General features: G+C 36.1%; 1 protein-coding gene and 1 pseudogene across 1 annotated transcript in view; both read right to left on the bottom strand.

The window, feature by feature from the left end:
• Positions 1–18,412, bottom strand: part of DMD (dystrophin) — a 2,165,569-nt gene that overhangs the window by 1,364,271 nt on the left and 782,886 nt on the right. The window contains exons 25-27 of the mRNA XM_061137756.1: positions 17,026–17,196; positions 9,809–9,991; positions 1,565–1,699 (exon numbers count right to left, since the gene is read on the bottom strand). Of these exons, the coding sequence (XP_060993739.1) occupies positions 1,565–1,699; positions 9,809–9,991; positions 17,026–17,196 (489 nt within the window). The remainder of the gene's footprint in view (positions 1–1,564; positions 1,700–9,808; positions 9,992–17,025; positions 17,197–18,412) is intronic.
• Positions 7,205–7,321, bottom strand: LOC133053376 (small nucleolar RNA U3; annotated as a pseudogene).

Genomic DNA, 18,412 nt, shown 5'->3' with positions numbered 1-18,412 from the left:
GAATTAATCCAAAATGCTCAGTATCTTCTGATTTACATATAATTAAGTTATAAGCAACCTAAACCAATATTCAACTGGGATAACAAACCTGAAAGATCATTGTTACTTTAAAACAATGATTCTGCTCCATGTGAATTTTCATGGGCTTGTGGCAGAACTATGGAATGGGGTACATAAGAAGTGATTCATGGCCACCTTCTTCTCTGAAACTCTACTCTAAAACCTGGGGGATAAGACACTCAATTTCCCAACTTCTCTCATAGCTAGTGATGGCCAAGTGACATGATTCTGACAATGTAGACATTCAAGAGCAGAGTTTCCCTTCCCACATTAAAAAAAGTCACAGTATCTATTGAAGAAATCCCTTTGCCCTTCACACGCTTTCACATACATGGCTTAGAGGTAACACAGCCATCTGTGGACTGGGAGGCAATAAGAACAAGGATGAGGTGCTTCTATCTGTTGATTTAGTATGACAAGTGCATGATCACATCCTTTGTTCTGGCCGTGATTCTTTTACTAATGTATAAGTTTGCCATTTTGTCTCATCTTTTTTGGAAGATGCTTCACAATGAATGCTTGGTCATTGAACATCTCTGAATAAGACAGGGACAAAGTCTGTTTATAGTCTGTTTGAGACCTGGGCCTGTTTCATTGTTCTTTGATATCTCAAAGTTTTACAGTTATCTTGAGAAAATGAAGTTGCATATAATCATGCCCAGGTTTATGCTGCAATGTCCTAGGACCCCAATTCTATTCAGTCAAAAATATTTTACATTTTCTTAACATTTTGATTTATTTATGCACCTTGTTTTAGTGGGTTTACAAAGGGGCTGAACTACAAATGGCTCTATACATAGTATGTATTAATAGACTAAAACTACATATTCATTATATATAAAGAATTATCCAAAAGCTCAATAAAATGGATAGGACATGAATGACTGTCAGAAATTCACATAAGTCAAAGTTTATACATGCAAACTCCTTTAAATTTTACTTCTTAAAGATCTCCAAAGGAAAATCTGAAAATGTACTAAAATTCTATAGGTAACCAAAAGGTATGAACATTTTAAAGATACATTTCCAATCCAATAACAAAGCATGCCTATTTCATACCTTGAAACATCCTGGCAGTAATAAATTTATGATTTTTAAATAATGTAAAAATATGCTCCAATTCAGTGATGGTAGCTGTTAAACTGGAAATAATGTTTTACATTATCATCCTGTTTAGCTCTGTTCCAATGGAGCAAACTTGTGCTCAAACTGTATCTGCAGGTCTGTAGTAGATTTAAGTAGGTAAAACAAAATGTCAACATAGAACTTAGTGATATAGCAAAAGGCAAATGTCCTTTGTAAGAGGTCATTTAAATTCTCTTTAAAGCCTTTAGACTGGAAGTTTCATAATGGAATCAAAAGTGTCATCCCAAGTGCTAGGGCTGGGGAAGGCATAGCACCTCTAATCTTTGTGTGGTTTTCTTTGAGTTTATTTCCTATTTGGTTCCTGACATCTTTCAATGAGACATATCAATTATCATAATTATATTAATTCACTACTTACATTGAGCACCTCGGAGATTTCCTCAGCTCCACCAGGAATATTTTCAGTAGTCTTAAGTTTCAATTCTACTTCATTTAGCCACTTATTTGCCTTTTCCAAGTATGACAATAACTCATGCCAACATGCCCAAACTTCCTGTGAAAGAAATGAATATCATGGATGAAATATTTTGATAGCAAAGTGAATGTGCGACTCTGGTATTTCCATTTTTAAAACTTCTAAAAATAACACATTTTACACCTTTCATCTCTCCTTTGCAATAGATCACTGAAAATGCAGCTAGTCATTTTGAGCATCTAATACATTTATAATTACAAATCATTAAGGAAAAATTTTATTACATGAATAAATTCAAGATTCAGTGATTTACTTTTTTAAATAAAAAATAATCAACATTACAGCCTGGGAAATACAAAAATAAGAGTATGCATAAAATTGCACATATAAACCTAACATCACAACACATCAGCTACTACCACTATTCTCTGACCTCTAAATTTTATCACATATAAACACCTAGATAGTTAAAAGTACAGATTTAACTATATTGTCTTTTTTAACATTATATGTTATAATTTCTTCCATATTACTAAGAAGATATAGTCTAAATAAAAATGCAAACACAAATTTGGATTTATTGCTGGTGGGTGTGTATAGTAGAATGGCCATTTTGGAAAACAATTTTTCATTCCCAGTAAGGTAAATATTCACATACTTAGCAATTCAACAACTCCACTTTTTGATACAGATCTTCAGAAAAACTGGTTTGCATGAAGAACAAAGACAATTACAAGAACACCCACTTCAGTACTTTTTGTAATAACCAAAATTTAAAAATAAGGAAAAGAGCCTTAATGTCCAGTAACAAAAGAATGTATACATATACCATATCATACTTACACAGAGAATATAGAAGTAAAAATGAAAACTTCAAGGAGAACCTTATGGATGAGGCCCAGACACAAAAATGTTGGGCAAAACGAGTAAGCCCTAGTAAACAATATATTACAGGTTACCACTTTCTATAACCCTCAAAACAAGCAAATTTGAGTAGTATATTGTTGAGGCATCCACATGTGTGTGATAAAACCTGTTTTAAGCAGATAAATAATAAAGACCATTTTCTGGATTAAGGTTATGTCTGCTGGTAAAAAGTAGGAAGATGCACTAGAGAAAAAGAATGTTTTAACAGTTATTTTCCATTAGCCTTGATATTGTAAATACTGGGCAAATGTATAAATCTACCACTGCAATCACGACCACCTGCCCTGCTACCCCTTTGCCATCCCCAAAAATAAAATGTTGGAAGGACATTTTATCTTAAGAGAAACTAAAAATTCTATCAGATTTCCCATATTTTCACTTTTTCTCACAGCTCTTGCAAATGATGAACACTGTCTCTCTGTAACTGATGAAAAGGATCAGTCTAACCTGTTTTGTCAGCCTACCAATTCTTGCCTGGTAATTCATGTACACTTTATCACAGAAAGTGAAATTAAGTATTTTGCTTTAAAAAGTGATAGAAATCTTAAATCTGGGTCATTTCCAGTTCCTGCTGGACTACAGGCTGTCTTCCTTCTGGGCGAATATCCCAGTGGGAAAATATAAATATCCCCTTAAATACCCAAGTGTACTTTAGAGCTTTGAAGATAAGGAGATGCGATTGGGAATACGTCTTATTAACTTTGTTGCAGATTGAGGTAATGAACTACCTTGCTGATTTAACCATCAGGATAGATGGCCTCTTGTGTCCTGAATGCATCTGAAGGACACAGCTGGGGAAGCTGAATGTACTGACTTTACAGGTCACCTCTGCAAAATAAAATATAGTCTTGCAGCCTGAATTGGAGCTAAAAGCCACTTAGAATAATTGTTAAGCTTAACAGTTTGGAACTTAACATTACTTTGAAATCACCAAATTCAAAGTGGCTTTGAAGAAAGTACAAGAGGAAAAAGAGACTTCCATTAAAAATGGTAAATGCTGATTTATGTCAATGTACGGCAAAAACCACTACAATATTGTAAAGTAATTAGCCTCCAACTAATAAAAATAATTGGGGAAAAAATGGTAAATGGAGCTGATTTGGTAATCCCTTCCCACAACTTGCTTTGGTCATATTAAAATCATGCATGTGTGCTAACTTGCTTCCCTTGTGTCCGACTCTGGTAGCCCATGGACTGTAGCCCACCAAGCTCCTCTAGAAACAGTATTTAAAATGTATTTCAAATTCATAGCTGATTTATAAAAGAAATATGAAAAGTCCCCAGGTAGTATAAACAGTAAAAATTGGGAAACTAAGATTAACAAAAATACCGCCATATCAGAACATAAGAACTGGGGTATTCAAAACAAATTTGCTATGGGAAAAGCGGTACTGGTGTCATGCATTCCAGGGAGATAAAAAGCATAAAGCTGGGTGTCACCTATCCTGGAAACAAGAACTAAAAATCCCCATACGTTGGAGTGTAAGAAATTAGCAAGAAAGCTGAGAATCCTTTGGATTTTGATTGGAAAATAAGTATTCACACATAAGAAAGTGAAACCTAAGTTTATATCACGCATGAGGATAGAACATAACATCTCTCAGACTGTGGTAGAGACAAACAGAAGACTCTTAAGGATTCTCCAATAGCCTAGCACAGAAGGGACTTCCAGTAAACTACAATTCCTACTATAGATGAGCTCACAAACACAAAATTACAAATTACATGATAAAACTCACTATTTTAGAGGGAGTTCATAGTTGTAACAAATAGTAGAATCCATCCATTGTGATAAGAGATAATAGATTCATTCAACGAATTTTATATTTAATAAGTTTAGCTTGGTGATAAAATTTGCCAGTAGGATCTACTTTTCTTGAGACTAACAACCAGAATTCTTACTTAACATTCCATGTTCACAAAACTTTTGCTAGATGTTTCTACAAGCTCTCATTAGAGAGAGAGAGGACTAATGGGAAGGAACTGGGGGAACAAAAAAAGAGATGAATTTGAAAAGTTAGGCAATTCTTTTTGGCCTTTTTATGAGGATGTTTAGATGAAACTCATCTGGTCCCTTTCCTTTACAAGATATAAAAGTGCGTGTGAATATTCAGAAGGGAATGGCTGACATGTATGCCCTATTGAACTGCTGGTATGGACGAAAAGGAATCAAAGACAACTCTTTCACGTTCCTCATTCCTAAGCACTATGCAATATGGGACCTGCCAGTGCCCACAGGCTGGTTTGGGAGGTGGTGGGTAAGACTCCAGGATATCACAAAGCCTGAGTAAAAAGGGTTTAATTTTCACTGTGTTACAATGCTACTGGCAAGAGTCAACCTGAAATTTCTGTTGAAGTCTCCAAGGTTATCATGTATGCTCAAGAAATATTTTTTCAGGTTCACAGTTCATATGCATAAGGCCAACTGGGCTCTCCATCAGAACACGACTATAGAGAACAAGCCAGTCAGTAGTGATACCCTACAGAGTCTGGTGAAAACAGACACATCATCACAGATGTGTGTGGGTGTTAACAAAATATTAATAGCAATTGCACCCAGCCAAGAAAAGAACATCAGATAAAGGGTGCATTTTTCCTTCCTTATCCTCCCATATACCAAAATTAGAAGATTATTATCCAGAAATTGAGATAAAGGAACTGTAAGCTCATTTTTTTTTCTCACTCCCACCTGTGTATAAATTACTGAATCCACAAGATTAAATTGGTGGAAGATTTTAATAAAGTATGAGATCAAAATTTATCAGACTAAATTAAAAAGTAAATGAAAACAGATGGTATTAGAATGAAATGCTGTTTAAAAAGCCAATTATAGGCTTAAATGGAGTTTAACCTGGTTGGTTTTAGTTATTGGACAAGCAAAACTGTTTCATGCTTATTACTCATTAAGTTGAGATTTCTCAACCAAATATATTTAAATCATTTCAAGGAAAAAACAGAGATAATCACAAAAAAGCTGAAGATGGTAGAAAAGAAGAGACAGATTTGCAAAACGAGTAAGTAAAACCTTGAGAAATGGAAAATATGGCCCTTGGAAAAAAATGCACACACACACACACACACACACACACACACACACAGATAGATGTGTATACAGATAGAGATGAATATACTTATATATCAAAGATTAAGTTATGCCCTAGGCAGTTGAAGAGAGAATTTGAGAACTGGAAGACAAATTTTAGAAAATTACCCAGAACCCAATAAATAATAATAGAAATGCAGAAAGTATTAATGAGAAATCAAGAATCAGAATACAGGATGGGGAGATTCTTCATAGATCTAATAAAGGTTCTCCTAGGAAGGAATGGAGAGATTGGGAGAAAGAAAATCTCTCTCTAAAACTTTTGGAAACCACCAAAAAGAGAAATATTTTTTCTGTTCTTATTAATATGCCAGGTGACAAAGTATAAATGAAGGCAAATTATACATAGAAAAATAGACTAAAACTGCAAAGCATCAAAGACAAAGAGAAAATTAAAATATACCAAAGAAAACTGAAAAGAAATAATGATTTGGCAGCAGATTTCGTGATAGCAAGAGATTTCAGAAGAAAATAGAATACCATTTTTCACTGTTGTATAAAATAACTCCCCAAGTATAATTATATGCTCAGCTAGGCTATTTCTCAGCACTTAGGGGGCAAAAAGGTATTTTTAGTCATATAAAATCTGAGAGCACTTGCTAGTCACACTCAATGAAAGAGCAGAAGCAAAAGAAATATACGAAAAAGGAAAAAGTATCACAGAAATTGGTAAAATAGTGGTGGCAAATTTAAATAAATAATAATTTCAACAACACAGTGGCAATGACACTGATAATTTAGGGGAATAATAAATGAGGTACAACAATAATATGGAAGATGGGAAGTAAATTCAGAGTTAAACGATTCTAGTGGTTCTGCTATATCATTGTTATAGAGGTACACAGAAATATTTATTATTGGTGGATACTATGATCAAGGTATTCAAGATAATAATTAAGGGTCCCATTAAAATAAAATCAATAGTATATGTATTCCAAACTACTGTAGAAGGAATAAAGATAGGCTAAATAATTTGATAACTTTAATACAAAGAGGAAACTTTAGAAGTGTCATGACAGATGAAAAATTAGAGGATAATTCATTAAAAAAGATTAAAAATGTTGTTCTTAATACAAAAATAAAATATTTCTTTGGAAAATATACCCCAAAACAGATTCCTGGAGGAGTAGTGTATTTTTAAGTGAACAACTTGAATAATACAAAGCAAAGAACAATGAAGATGTAAGGAAACCAAGAACTTAAGAAAATAATATTAAAATGTTTTATTTGACTACTAGCAGAAAGCAACTTCCTAGATATAAAAAGTCCTTCTCTCATATAACCAAATAGTGAATCAGTTCTGATTTCCTGGAAACTATCAGTGCCATCTCTTCCCCTCCGTTCTTTATTTTCTGTAGCATTGACATGGCATGAATCAAAGAGATTCCCCTTTATATCCTCAGCAGCTATAATAGTTCCTGGGAACTATTGAGGCACTAGTCAAGTGTGTGAGGAGTAAATTGGATAAAAAAAGAACAGGGACTTATAAATAAAGACGGAAGTAGAACTGGTAATGGAGAAACCTGGGAGTTGTAATATTGGTAATCTTGAGTACAGAGCAAAAGATATTATTTTAATATTTTTAAAGGTCTGCTCCACTGGTGCTCTACACATTCAGAGAAACTTCTCTAGTAATGAACTATAGAAATGATCCCTGAAAGTATACCCTGAATATTCATTGGAAGGACTGATGTTGAAGCTCTAGTACTTTGGTCACCTAATGCAAAGAGCTGACTCAGTGGAAAAGACCCTGGTGCTGGGAAATACTGAAGACAGGAGGGGAAAAGGATGACAGAGGATGAGATGGTTGGATGGCATCACTGACTCAATGGACATAAGTTTGCTCCGGGAGATGGTGAAGGACAGGGAAGCCTGGGGTGCTTTTTGCCCTTGCATGTGCATTTGCAGTGCATGGGGTCATACAGAGTCAGACAAGACCTAGCAACTGAACAACTCTACAGGTATGACTTATTGCTGTTGTTTGGTTGTTACGTCGTGTCCAATTCTTTTGTGACCCCATGGACTCTAGCCCGCAAGGCTCCTCTGACCATGGGATTTCTGAGGCAAGAATACTGGAGTGGGTTGCCATTTCCTTCTCTAGGGGATCCGCCTGACCCAGAGATCAAACTCCTGTCACCGGCATTGGCAGGCAGATTCTTTACCACTGAGCCACCTGGGAAGCCCATGACTTGTATCTGTCTCTAAATATAAAAAAAAGTTCCATAAACAATCATGTTTTTCAACAATAATGGTATACCTGGATTCTTTATCAGTAATGTGCACAAAGATGATTCAGTTTGTGCAGGAGAAGTTGGCTTAATTTAAAGCCCAACTAGTTGCTGTATCTAGTAGCATCAGCATTTGATAGGAGGTTAAGTTTTGTGCTCCTTGGCACCATACCCATTATTAGTAAACAATACTTTCACAGGGAGAATCATAGCTTGTTTTTGATACAGTTACATGGTAATCAATTGAGACACTTGAATTACTTAGCAGACATATTCAGAGAATCATGACCTAAGGACTAAGGCATGTGGAAAATATAAAGCAGGGCTTATGATAATAGATATTATGTAAAATGTCCAAAAAATGCTAGGTAGACAATGTCTTGTAAAGAACTCTGTAGGGTATAGCAATCAATAAAGACAATTATAAGAAGATAAACTTTCTCCCCAGAAAATCTCCCTGATGAGATACTTATATAGCTTTGGTGGTGGTGGTTTAGTTGCTCAGTCATGTCTGACTCTTGCAACCCATGGACTGAAACCTGCCAGGCTCCTCTGTCCATGGGATTTTCCAGGCAAGAATACTGGAGTGGGTTGCCATTTCCTTCTTCAGGGGATCTTTCCAACCCAGGAATTGAAACCAGGTCACCTGCATTGCAGGCAGGTTCTTTACTGACTGAACTACCAGGGAAGCACTTAAAGCCTAACTAGTCTGCTGTATCTGGTAGCATCAGCATTTGATAGCAGGTTAAGTTTTGTGCTCCTTGGCAATATACCCATTGTTAGTAAACAATACTTTCACAGGGAGAATCATAGCTTGTTTCTGATACAGTTACATGGTAATCAACTGAGACACCAGTTTCTATTGGGTTGCCTAAAAAGTTCATTTGGGTACATCCATTGCAGCTTATAGAAAATCCCAAATGTACTTCTTAGCCAACCCAATATAAATCTTGAGAAAACTTATTCATGGGATTTTGTGACCTAATAATTATCATAATAAAAAAATCTAGACAGGGAGCGGCTCACATTTATTGAGTGCTAGGCTAAATACTGTTTTTTGTCCTTTTAATTGGAGGATAATTGCTTTACAATGTTTTGTTGGTTTCTACCATCCAGCAATGCAAATCAATCATAGTTATATAAACATACACACACACACACACACACACGTATATATCCTTTCCCTCTTCAGCCTCCCTCTGTACTTTAAACAGAATAACAGTTCATTTAATTTTCTCAACATCCTTTGATTTTTAACTCCTTTTTACAGATAGGAAGTTTATAACTTTATAAACATTTATAAACGTTATGGTTTATAAACGTTATAAACGTTAAGCAAATGGTTTATAAACGTTTATAAACGTTAAACAAATGGCCCCCAGTAGCTAACTTGTAAGTTAGCCTGACTGAGGAATTTGAGCCTAAGTAGTCCTTAAACCAGAGTTCATGTTCTTAATCATTATGCTTCACATACAACCATAAGTTAACATGTAGTAATTGATAAAGATCAAGAAAAGTGACTGACTTCTAACGTCTTGCATTTTCCATTCAGCCTGGAATGGAAACGTTAAGCAAATGGCCCCCAGTAGGTAACTTGTAAGTTAGCCTGACTGAGGAATTTATAATGTTATAAACGTTTATAAACGTTATAGCAACATTTATAAACGTTAAGCAAACGGCCCCCAGTAGCTAACTTGTAAGTTAGTCTGACTGAGGAATTTATAACGTTATAAACGTTTATAAACGTTATAGCAACATTTATAAATGTTAAGCAAATGGCCCCCAGTAGCTAACTTGTAAGTTAGTCTGACTGAGGAATTTGAGCCTAAGTAGCCCTTAAACCAGAGTTCATGTTCTTAATCATTATGCTTCACAGACAACCATAAGTTAACATGTAGTAACTGATAAAGATCAAGAAAAGTGACTGACTTCTAACGTCTTGCACTTTCCATTCAGCCTGGTGCAGAGCCACTGGTAGTTGGTGGTCAGAGTGTCCAGTTCCTTTCTTAAAGCCTCTTGTGCTGAAGGTGGAGCTTGAGCTATGACACTGTTTACGGATTCAGTGAGGAGCTGCACTTTTGCTTCTTTTTGCTGGGCCTCTTCTTTAGCTCTCTGGAAAAAAAAAATGCTCTCTTAATAGCAAGGCAATGATGTGACTTCTAAGATGCATTTCTACATATCATAATCTTTCTTCCTTGTAATGTCTCTGTTAGAATGAGATTAATAAAAATAAATCCAATACTGACTCCAATCACTTCCATAAATTTCAGTTTGGTTACAATTGGAAACTCGCAGGAAAAATATACTCAGAATATAACAGATCTTTAATCAGAATAGTTTGAAAAGTAGTCTGTATGCAGATGTGTATTTGTGGAGAACACATACACATATATCCATACACACAAAATAAGCAAGAAATAAATATTTCAATGCTAACTAGGTTCAAAAACCCTCATAGGCCAGAACTGAAACCACTTTTATAAATTACTCAGATGGATGAATAATGAAATCAGTACAAATATCATTATTTAAATCAAAAGATAATTAACAGAAATAAGTCTTCTTAATGCTATATTTAGGAACATATTGTAACAGAAAAGTGTTAAGTAACTGAAAGCAAGAAAGAGAAAGATCAGATACTTCCCTGTCCTGACTAGTCAGTTACTGCTGAGTCATGTTCAGCATCACTCTAGTCTTCTCTCGTTCTGAGAAAAAATGCATTAAGATACCCAATCATAGAGTTACTCCCACTTGGTGACAACATGAAATCCAAAGCAAAGCCCTTAAACTCTCCCTTAAATCAACCCCCCCTTAAATCATCTAACATAAATCCAAATCCTACAATAGGTTTGAATACCCACTTACTCATACAGCCCATGGTGGCCTATGGTGTGTACTCTCCCTCACTGCCAAAGTAATCAACTCAACTTGTACAACTACAGAGTGTTGCTGTTGGTCTGTGTGTTACAATGAAGGTTAACCTTGAGATGAGCTTTCAAGCGTAAGTCATTTATGTGTGGTGTGAAGGGAATAGTGTTAGGGAGGTAGGGAATGAGAATAAAAAATGGAGATTGGGAAGGTATACTTATTAAACCCAGCAACTGCTGTTGGTGACAAGTTTAATCCTGCTAGGAAGGTCTATGAAACACGTGTACGTGTGTGTGTGGGTGTGGGTGTGTGTGTCTGTGTGTGTTCAGTTGTTCAGTCATGTCCAACTCTTTGCGACCCCATGGATTATAGCCTGCTGGGCTCCTCTGTCCATGGGATTTTCCTGGCAAGAATACTGGAGTGGGTTTCCATTTCCTTCTGCAGGGATCTTCCCGACCTAGAGATCAAATCCACATCATCCTGCATTGGTAGGCAGATTCTTTCCCACTGAGCCACCTGGGAAGTGGAGGAAACACACGGCTCAGGTTTATCCCACTCAAGGGTGAGGGCACTGAGAAATTCACACACAATCTCCCATCACTGGTTGAACACTGTTGGGGAAATGTGAATTTCCTGGTATGTGAAGCCAGACTCAGATGGAAAAAGTGGGATTCGGTGGACTCAGAAGCACTCAGGTAAAGAAATTCAGGTTCTCGCAGGTAAATGGACAAAGTCAGCTATAAAATGCCTTTCTACTTTTCAACATGATCCTGTTTTGTCTTTGGATTTAGGCCCATACTGCCTTAAAATGTGTAAAATATGATGGCAAATGCAAGCTCTCTTGACTATTAAATGATTTCCTTCACTGATTTTAATCAATTGAAATTTTATTTCAAAATTCTAAAATAAATCTGTTTTTTGACACTGAGCATGGAATTTGTTTGACACAAATCATATTTTGGCTATTGCAATTTTAGCATTAAAAAGACTTTGATAAATATTAATCACTTGGTGTGTGCTGCTGTGTGCCATGACATGTTATATGTGTGAACTCACTGGAGCTTTAACAAAATCGTGTGAAATGAGTTTTGTTTTCTTTATGTTATACATCCAAGAACTGAGGTTCAGTGAGTTTAAAGTAAATCCTCCTGGGAGTTGCATGTCATCTTTCACACAGCTTGTCTTAAGCCCATCTCAAATCCTCCATGAGGAGGAGAAACATGATCCAGTGCATCCAGTGAATGAAACTGCATTTCATACAAGTTATGAACAACCCATGCAACTATTAAAAAAGCATAATGAGAAATATTTCCCCTTGCTACTTAGACATTCAAAACGTCTTCTCTTTTAAAAATCAGTTTTATAATTTCAAAAGGTTCAGAGAAGAAAGATATGAGAAAAGGAGACCATGAGCAATTTCTCCATTGTACTTAGGCTTGAAAGCTCATCTCAAGGTTAGTCTTCATAGTAACCCACAGCAACACTCCCACAGTTGAACAAGCTGAGTTTATTTCTTTTGGTAATGAGGGAGAATACACACCATGGGCAACCATGGGTTATATGATTAAGAGGGTATTCAAATATGTTGTAGGATTTGGATTTGAGTTTGATAATTTCTACATTCTAAAGACAGAAAACTAAATGGTATAGTTTAGGCATAATCCTCCTCACAAGTGGTAGCTTTTGTTCCATATAATTTTTTTAAAGATTTATTTACTTATTTTTGGCTGTGGTGGGTCTTCATTGCTGCACGTGGGCTTTCTCTAGTTGCAGCATGTGGGCTTTTCATTGTGATGGCTTCTCCTGTTGTGGAGAACAGGTTCTAGGCACACAGGCTTCAGTAGAAACAGTGTGCACGCTCACTAGTTGCAGCTCATGGGTTCTAGAGTGCTGATTCAGTAGTGTGTTATATGGGCTTAGGTGCTCCATGGTATATGGCATTTTCACAGACAAAAGATCAAACCTGGGTCCCTTGCACTGTAAAGCAGATTCTTAACCACTGGACCACCAGGGAAGTCCCCTCTTCTACATATTTCTATGAAGCTAACCATATAAGCTCAGACACCTTTCATTGCCAGTATCTTGAACCAGTGGTTCTTTAAGTATGGTTCCTTGGAAGCACTAAATTTACTCCTGGGCATGACCTGGAAACTTTTTACAAATTAAAATTCTCAGGGTCCAGCCTAGATTCACTAAATCAGGAATCCTAGGGGTTGGCCATAGAACTCTGTTTTAATAGCCTTCCAAGTGATTCTGATGCTCACTCCATTGCGAGAATCATTGCTCTAGCCTGTCCTCCATAGAATGAGAACAGCAAATGCATGTATATTAAGTGAAGGTATTTTAAAGAGACTGGAATACCAGACCACCGTACCTGCCTCCTGAGAAATCTGTATATACTCGTCAAGAAGCAACAGTTAGCATTTTGCATGATGTACTCTGCATATAAGTTAAATAAGCAGGGTGACAGTATACAACCTTGACATACTCCTTTCCCAATTTGGAACCAGTTCATTGTCCCATGTCTGGTTCTAACTGTGGAGAGTGAAAAAGCTGGCTTAAAAGTCAGCATTCAAAAAGCTAAGATCATGGCATCTCGTCCCTTCACTTCATGGGAAATAGATGGGAAAACAATAACATTTTATTTTCATGGGCTCCAAAGTCACTGCAGATGGTGACTGCAGCCATTAAAAGACACTTGGTCCTTGGAAGAAAAGCTATGACCAAACCTAGACAGCATATTAAAAAGCAGAGACACTACTTTGTCAACAAAGTTCCGTCTAGTCAAAGCTGTGGTTTGACTAGTCATGTATGGATATGAGAGTTGGACCTTAAAGAAGGCTGAGCGCTGAAGAATTGATGCTTTTGAACTGTGGTATTGGAGAAGACTCCTGAGAGTCCCTTGGTCTGCAAGGAAATCTAACCAGTCAATCCTAAAGGAAATCAGTGCTGAATATTCATTGGAAGGACTGAGGCTGAGGCTGAAGCTCCAATACTTTGGCCACTTGATGTGAAGAATTAATTGTAAAAAACTAATGCTGGGAAAGATTGAAGGTAGGAGGAGAAGCAGACAAAAGAGGTTGAGATGGTTGCATGGTATCACCAACTCGATGGACATGAATTTGAGCAAGCTCTGGGAGTTGGTGATGGACAGGGAAGCCTGGCGTACTGCAGTCCATGGGGTCACAAAGAGTTAGACACAAATGAGCAACAGAACTGAAGTCCAGGTAAACCTAGGACTGGAGTTAACACGGCGTAAAAAAAAATTAAAAAGAAAATAATGAAAAACTGAAATTCCAGAATTTTTTAAAAAGGGATTGATATTAAAAAAAATCAATACAGACTTACTGCAGGCCTCCTAAAGACATCTGGAATAAGATGTTTCTAATCAAACACTTCCCTTGGCTCTTTGATGCTAATATAAAAAACATTGTTCACAGAGAAAAAAGTCAAAAACAGGATTATCAAGTAAAATACAGGAGCAGAAAGTAAAGAAACAGAAGAAAGTCTCTACTTTTTGGCTGAGTATATTGAGGAGAGATGCCAAAGTAGGTTTATCACTCTCTTCCAGCAATAAAGATAAATGTGCTCTCAACATGAACACAGGTGAAGGCCTGGACAAGGGTCTATCACTCCCTTTTGTGTAGGCAGACAGACCCAAAGCAATTACCTTGACTGGCAGACAGAAGACCAGAAAACGCCAACTCCCTTTGCTGCTACTGGCCCAGGCTGCCTAAGCTGCTCCTCTTTTCACTCTTACGCCCTTATGCACCGATGTAGCTAGATCAGTTTTTTAAACATGCAAATCAATGTGGACTGAGGGGCTGGGCCACTCATGTCAGGGATTTTTTATAAATTAGTTTTAAATTTGAGACAGTCTACTCTCCTGGACTGGACAAGAAAAAGCGATCTGACTGAACAGTTAGCCAGATAAGCAAAGTGTTCAAGGAATGAGGGAAGAGGGCCAGAGACAAACGGAGGAACTGGGAAAAACAGAACAGCTGAACGTGTGCTGACTGCTAATTCTTTACTTTGGGACCTGAAGCCGTGGCTACGCAGCATAGGAAGCGATGGTAAGAACAGCCATGAAGGGCTGAGATGTGAGGGCAAAGGCAATGGGCAGGCACAGGCTTCACACGACAGTATGGAATGGAATGAGATGGCATAGGAGGGAGTGGCTTAGAATGGAATAGGGATAGAGGGAAATATAGTCAGATAAAGCCTATGACTAGGAGTAGACTATTTGACCTATCTAGGAATATCTGTTCTCTGACCATCAAAGAGACGTGTAAACAGGTTTCCTTTCAAAATACACTCCAGCTCTCATATTCTGTAATGATGTAACTTCCCTCATGGTGACCTCCCCACGGTCAAACCTAAAATAATTATAGACCTCCTGACGGCTCTGCCATTTCACTTAGAATGAAAACCCCTCCATGTCCCACAAATCTGCTGTGTCGGCAGATACCTACTTCGCCTCTCCAAATCATCTCAGGTCATTTGTCCTGTTTTACTCTCTTCAGATAGGTGGGCTTCATTCTCTTCCCAGATAGCCTTAGGGTCTTTGCAGGAACTCTTCCCTCTGACTGGAATGTGCCCCGATAATACTTCTTTAAGGTTGCTTTTTCTTATGATTTATATCTCATTTTAAATATAATTCCTCACAAATCAACCCTTTGTAAAACAGCATCTCACCACCCTCAACTCCCAACTAGACTCTATGATTTATTTCACAACATTGGCTTATTTTTAGGCAACTTCTCATGATCTCAAATGAGTTTATTTCTCCATTCTTTGCCTTCCCCGACACCAACGAGAATGTAAATTCCAAGAAGTCAGGGGGTTTTTATGTATTGCTCACTACTATATTCTATGTCTAGAAGGGTGTTTGACACAGTAAGTATACAATATTTCTTGACAAGTGAATGAATTCATGAATTTATGAATATTTCATGATAAACGGGGTATGATATTATTAGATGAGAATAATTTTCTAGCTTTTAATACTCTAGACACTATTACTGTTTCCCAAATGTAGTCACTCTTCTATATTTTAATTTTATTTTCTACATGTAACTAAAGCCATAATATACCTTTGATATTTAAACATCTGAGTTTAAATATCTGTAAAATACAGTTAAACATCTGTACTTACTTCATGTGAGTACATTCTGCTCTTAATTACAATATTCACTGAATAATCATATAAACTATATAATAAAGTACATATAATTAATTTCTTACCTTGCAGCAATGATAATAAAAATCATAATAATAATTAACTAGTTTGGGGCATCTACTTTGTGTATTATATTAGGACTTTCATGTTTTATCTTTCACATGATTCTGAAAAGTAGGTATTGTGATATCCAGATCACAAACAAAGGATGGGTTTATGTAACTTACCCAAGGTTACACAGTTGGCAAGGGGTCAAAGCAGGTTTTAAACCCAAGTGCTTGGCTCTAAAATGATTTTGCTCTGTCACGAGGCTTCAAACCAAACAAATATCTATTAATAGTTCACCTAGGCTAATGTTAAATAATGTGTTATTGCTACTATATGAAGATATTTATCATTATAGCTGCAAATCATTGAGTGCTCACTCTGAGGTAGGCAATTTACTTACATGCAAGTTTTATTTTTCAGTTCATACTTTCAAGTTATGAAGTGAAATGACTTACACATGAAAAATAAGAGGATTATACTGACTATTGAGTTGCCCAGGGCCATACTACAATGCCATTGTGTAGATTCAATTACCTGGCTTCACCTGCAAGTCCTAGCTATATACCAGTTTCCTTGGTCCTAAATCAATGTTATTTATTTTATCTTACTGATTCAAGAGAAGCTCATGTAAACACAGTCTTTCATCCATATTAAAGACCATCAGCTGAAATATTTAGTACTGCCAAATTGTAAGAAACCCCTTTAAAGCACCAAATTAACAAAGCCTATTGATGACATTTTCAACTGTCATTTCACCAACACTTTGACACTTTTCCAGTTTGAATTTGCATCGGCTAGAAACATCTGATATGAGTAGCTGAGTCTAATCTCTTAATAGTACATAATTTTAAGGGGAAAATGTTCCAAACTGTGATTATCAATATTTATGTTTTGACCACAATACATAAAATTAATAAATAAAAAGTTTAAGCATTCTATACAATACATATCAAAGTTGAAGCTAAATTAATCAAAAAGCAACCTCTACTATTAAACCAAGAAAAGAGCAGACTGTGCAGAATCACAATTTGTTTTATCTGGTTTCTTTTACCTTCATCTCTTCAACTGCTGTCTGTAATTCATCTGGGGTTTTATATTCAAAATCTCTCTCCAGGTATTCTTCTTCGGCTTGTGTCATCCATTCATGCATCTCTGACAAATCTTTCTGAAGGCTTACAGTTTTATCCAAGCCTGCCTTTAAGGCCTCCTTTCTGGCATAGACCTTCCATAAAACAAACCAATAAGTAAAGCATGAATATTGAAAGTCATAAAACATTATCATTATACTATTATTGACAAGTCTGTAAATAATAGAAAGCTTGGAAAAGATGAAGCTAGAAGTAAATAGCTTGCATGAATGAGGAAAATAACTCATAGCAATCAGATACACTTAATTTCACATAAGTGTTAAAATAAGATATAAGCATTTACTTGGCATAATGAACAGATTCCCCTAAGACCACAATTTAGCTGTTGTATATGGTAATTCATTTCTGCAAATGGAGAGTAAAGAAAAACATTTTTTTCATGATATGTTTCAGTTGGAAAACTGAATTTATTGGCATACATAGAAGTAGAAATTCTTTGCACTCTTTGATGCCGTTTTACAATTTCAAATACCCCAGGAACTTAATAATCATATACCTATAGAAAACTCTCATAAAAAAGGAAAATGAATAAAAAATACAGTCATGTAATTCACAGAAATAAAATGAAAATGAGGCCATATATATGTGAAAAGATGTTCAGTATCATTTATAGTTAGATAATAGCAAATGAAGTTAAATTAGTATATTTTCAAATATGAGATTAGAAAAAAGCCTAATTAGAATTCCAGGTTTGAATAGGGATGTGGGAAAACAAAGGTTTCATACCTGTTGAAGGAAATATACACCACAGTAAAACCTTTTAGACAGTAAACTGGCAAAATGCATTAAATGCCTTAATGGTCATCAATTTGAGCCTACTCTCCCACATATAAAATGATGTGTACATAGTTGCATGTACACTATTCAATTCAGCTTTGAAGATAGCAACATATTGAAAACGAACCCAAAGGTGCTTTCATGGAAGATTAGTTAAATAAATTGTGGGACACACATGTACACACACAGAATGGGATATCATGGAGCACTGATGCATCTGTGCTGAAGCGAAAACTGTCTAGTATATAATTTTACATTAAAAAAAGGTGTAAAAAAGCATGTGTGATAGGAGACTCTTGCTTTATAAAGTCTCATATATTTCTGTAATACTAACTTTATAACAGAATGTATTACTTTTTAACTAGAAAGATAGCAAAACTTAAAATACCCAAGAGATCATGCATGTTAATAGCTTATTCAAAGTACTCTGCTGTAACACACTGAGGGAAAATTTCAATTTAGTATTAGAATAACGATACATAGTGCATCTCTTTTACCTTAAAAAATAACTCT

Source organism: Dama dama, chromosome X (genome assembly GCF_033118175.1).
Source record: "Dama dama isolate Ldn47 chromosome X, ASM3311817v1, whole genome shotgun sequence".
NCBI classification, from domain to species: domain Eukaryota; kingdom Metazoa; phylum Chordata; class Mammalia; order Artiodactyla; family Cervidae; genus Dama; species Dama dama.
The sequence above is the reverse complement of the archived record's forward strand: the minus strand, read 5'-3'. Positions and strand labels throughout refer to the sequence as shown.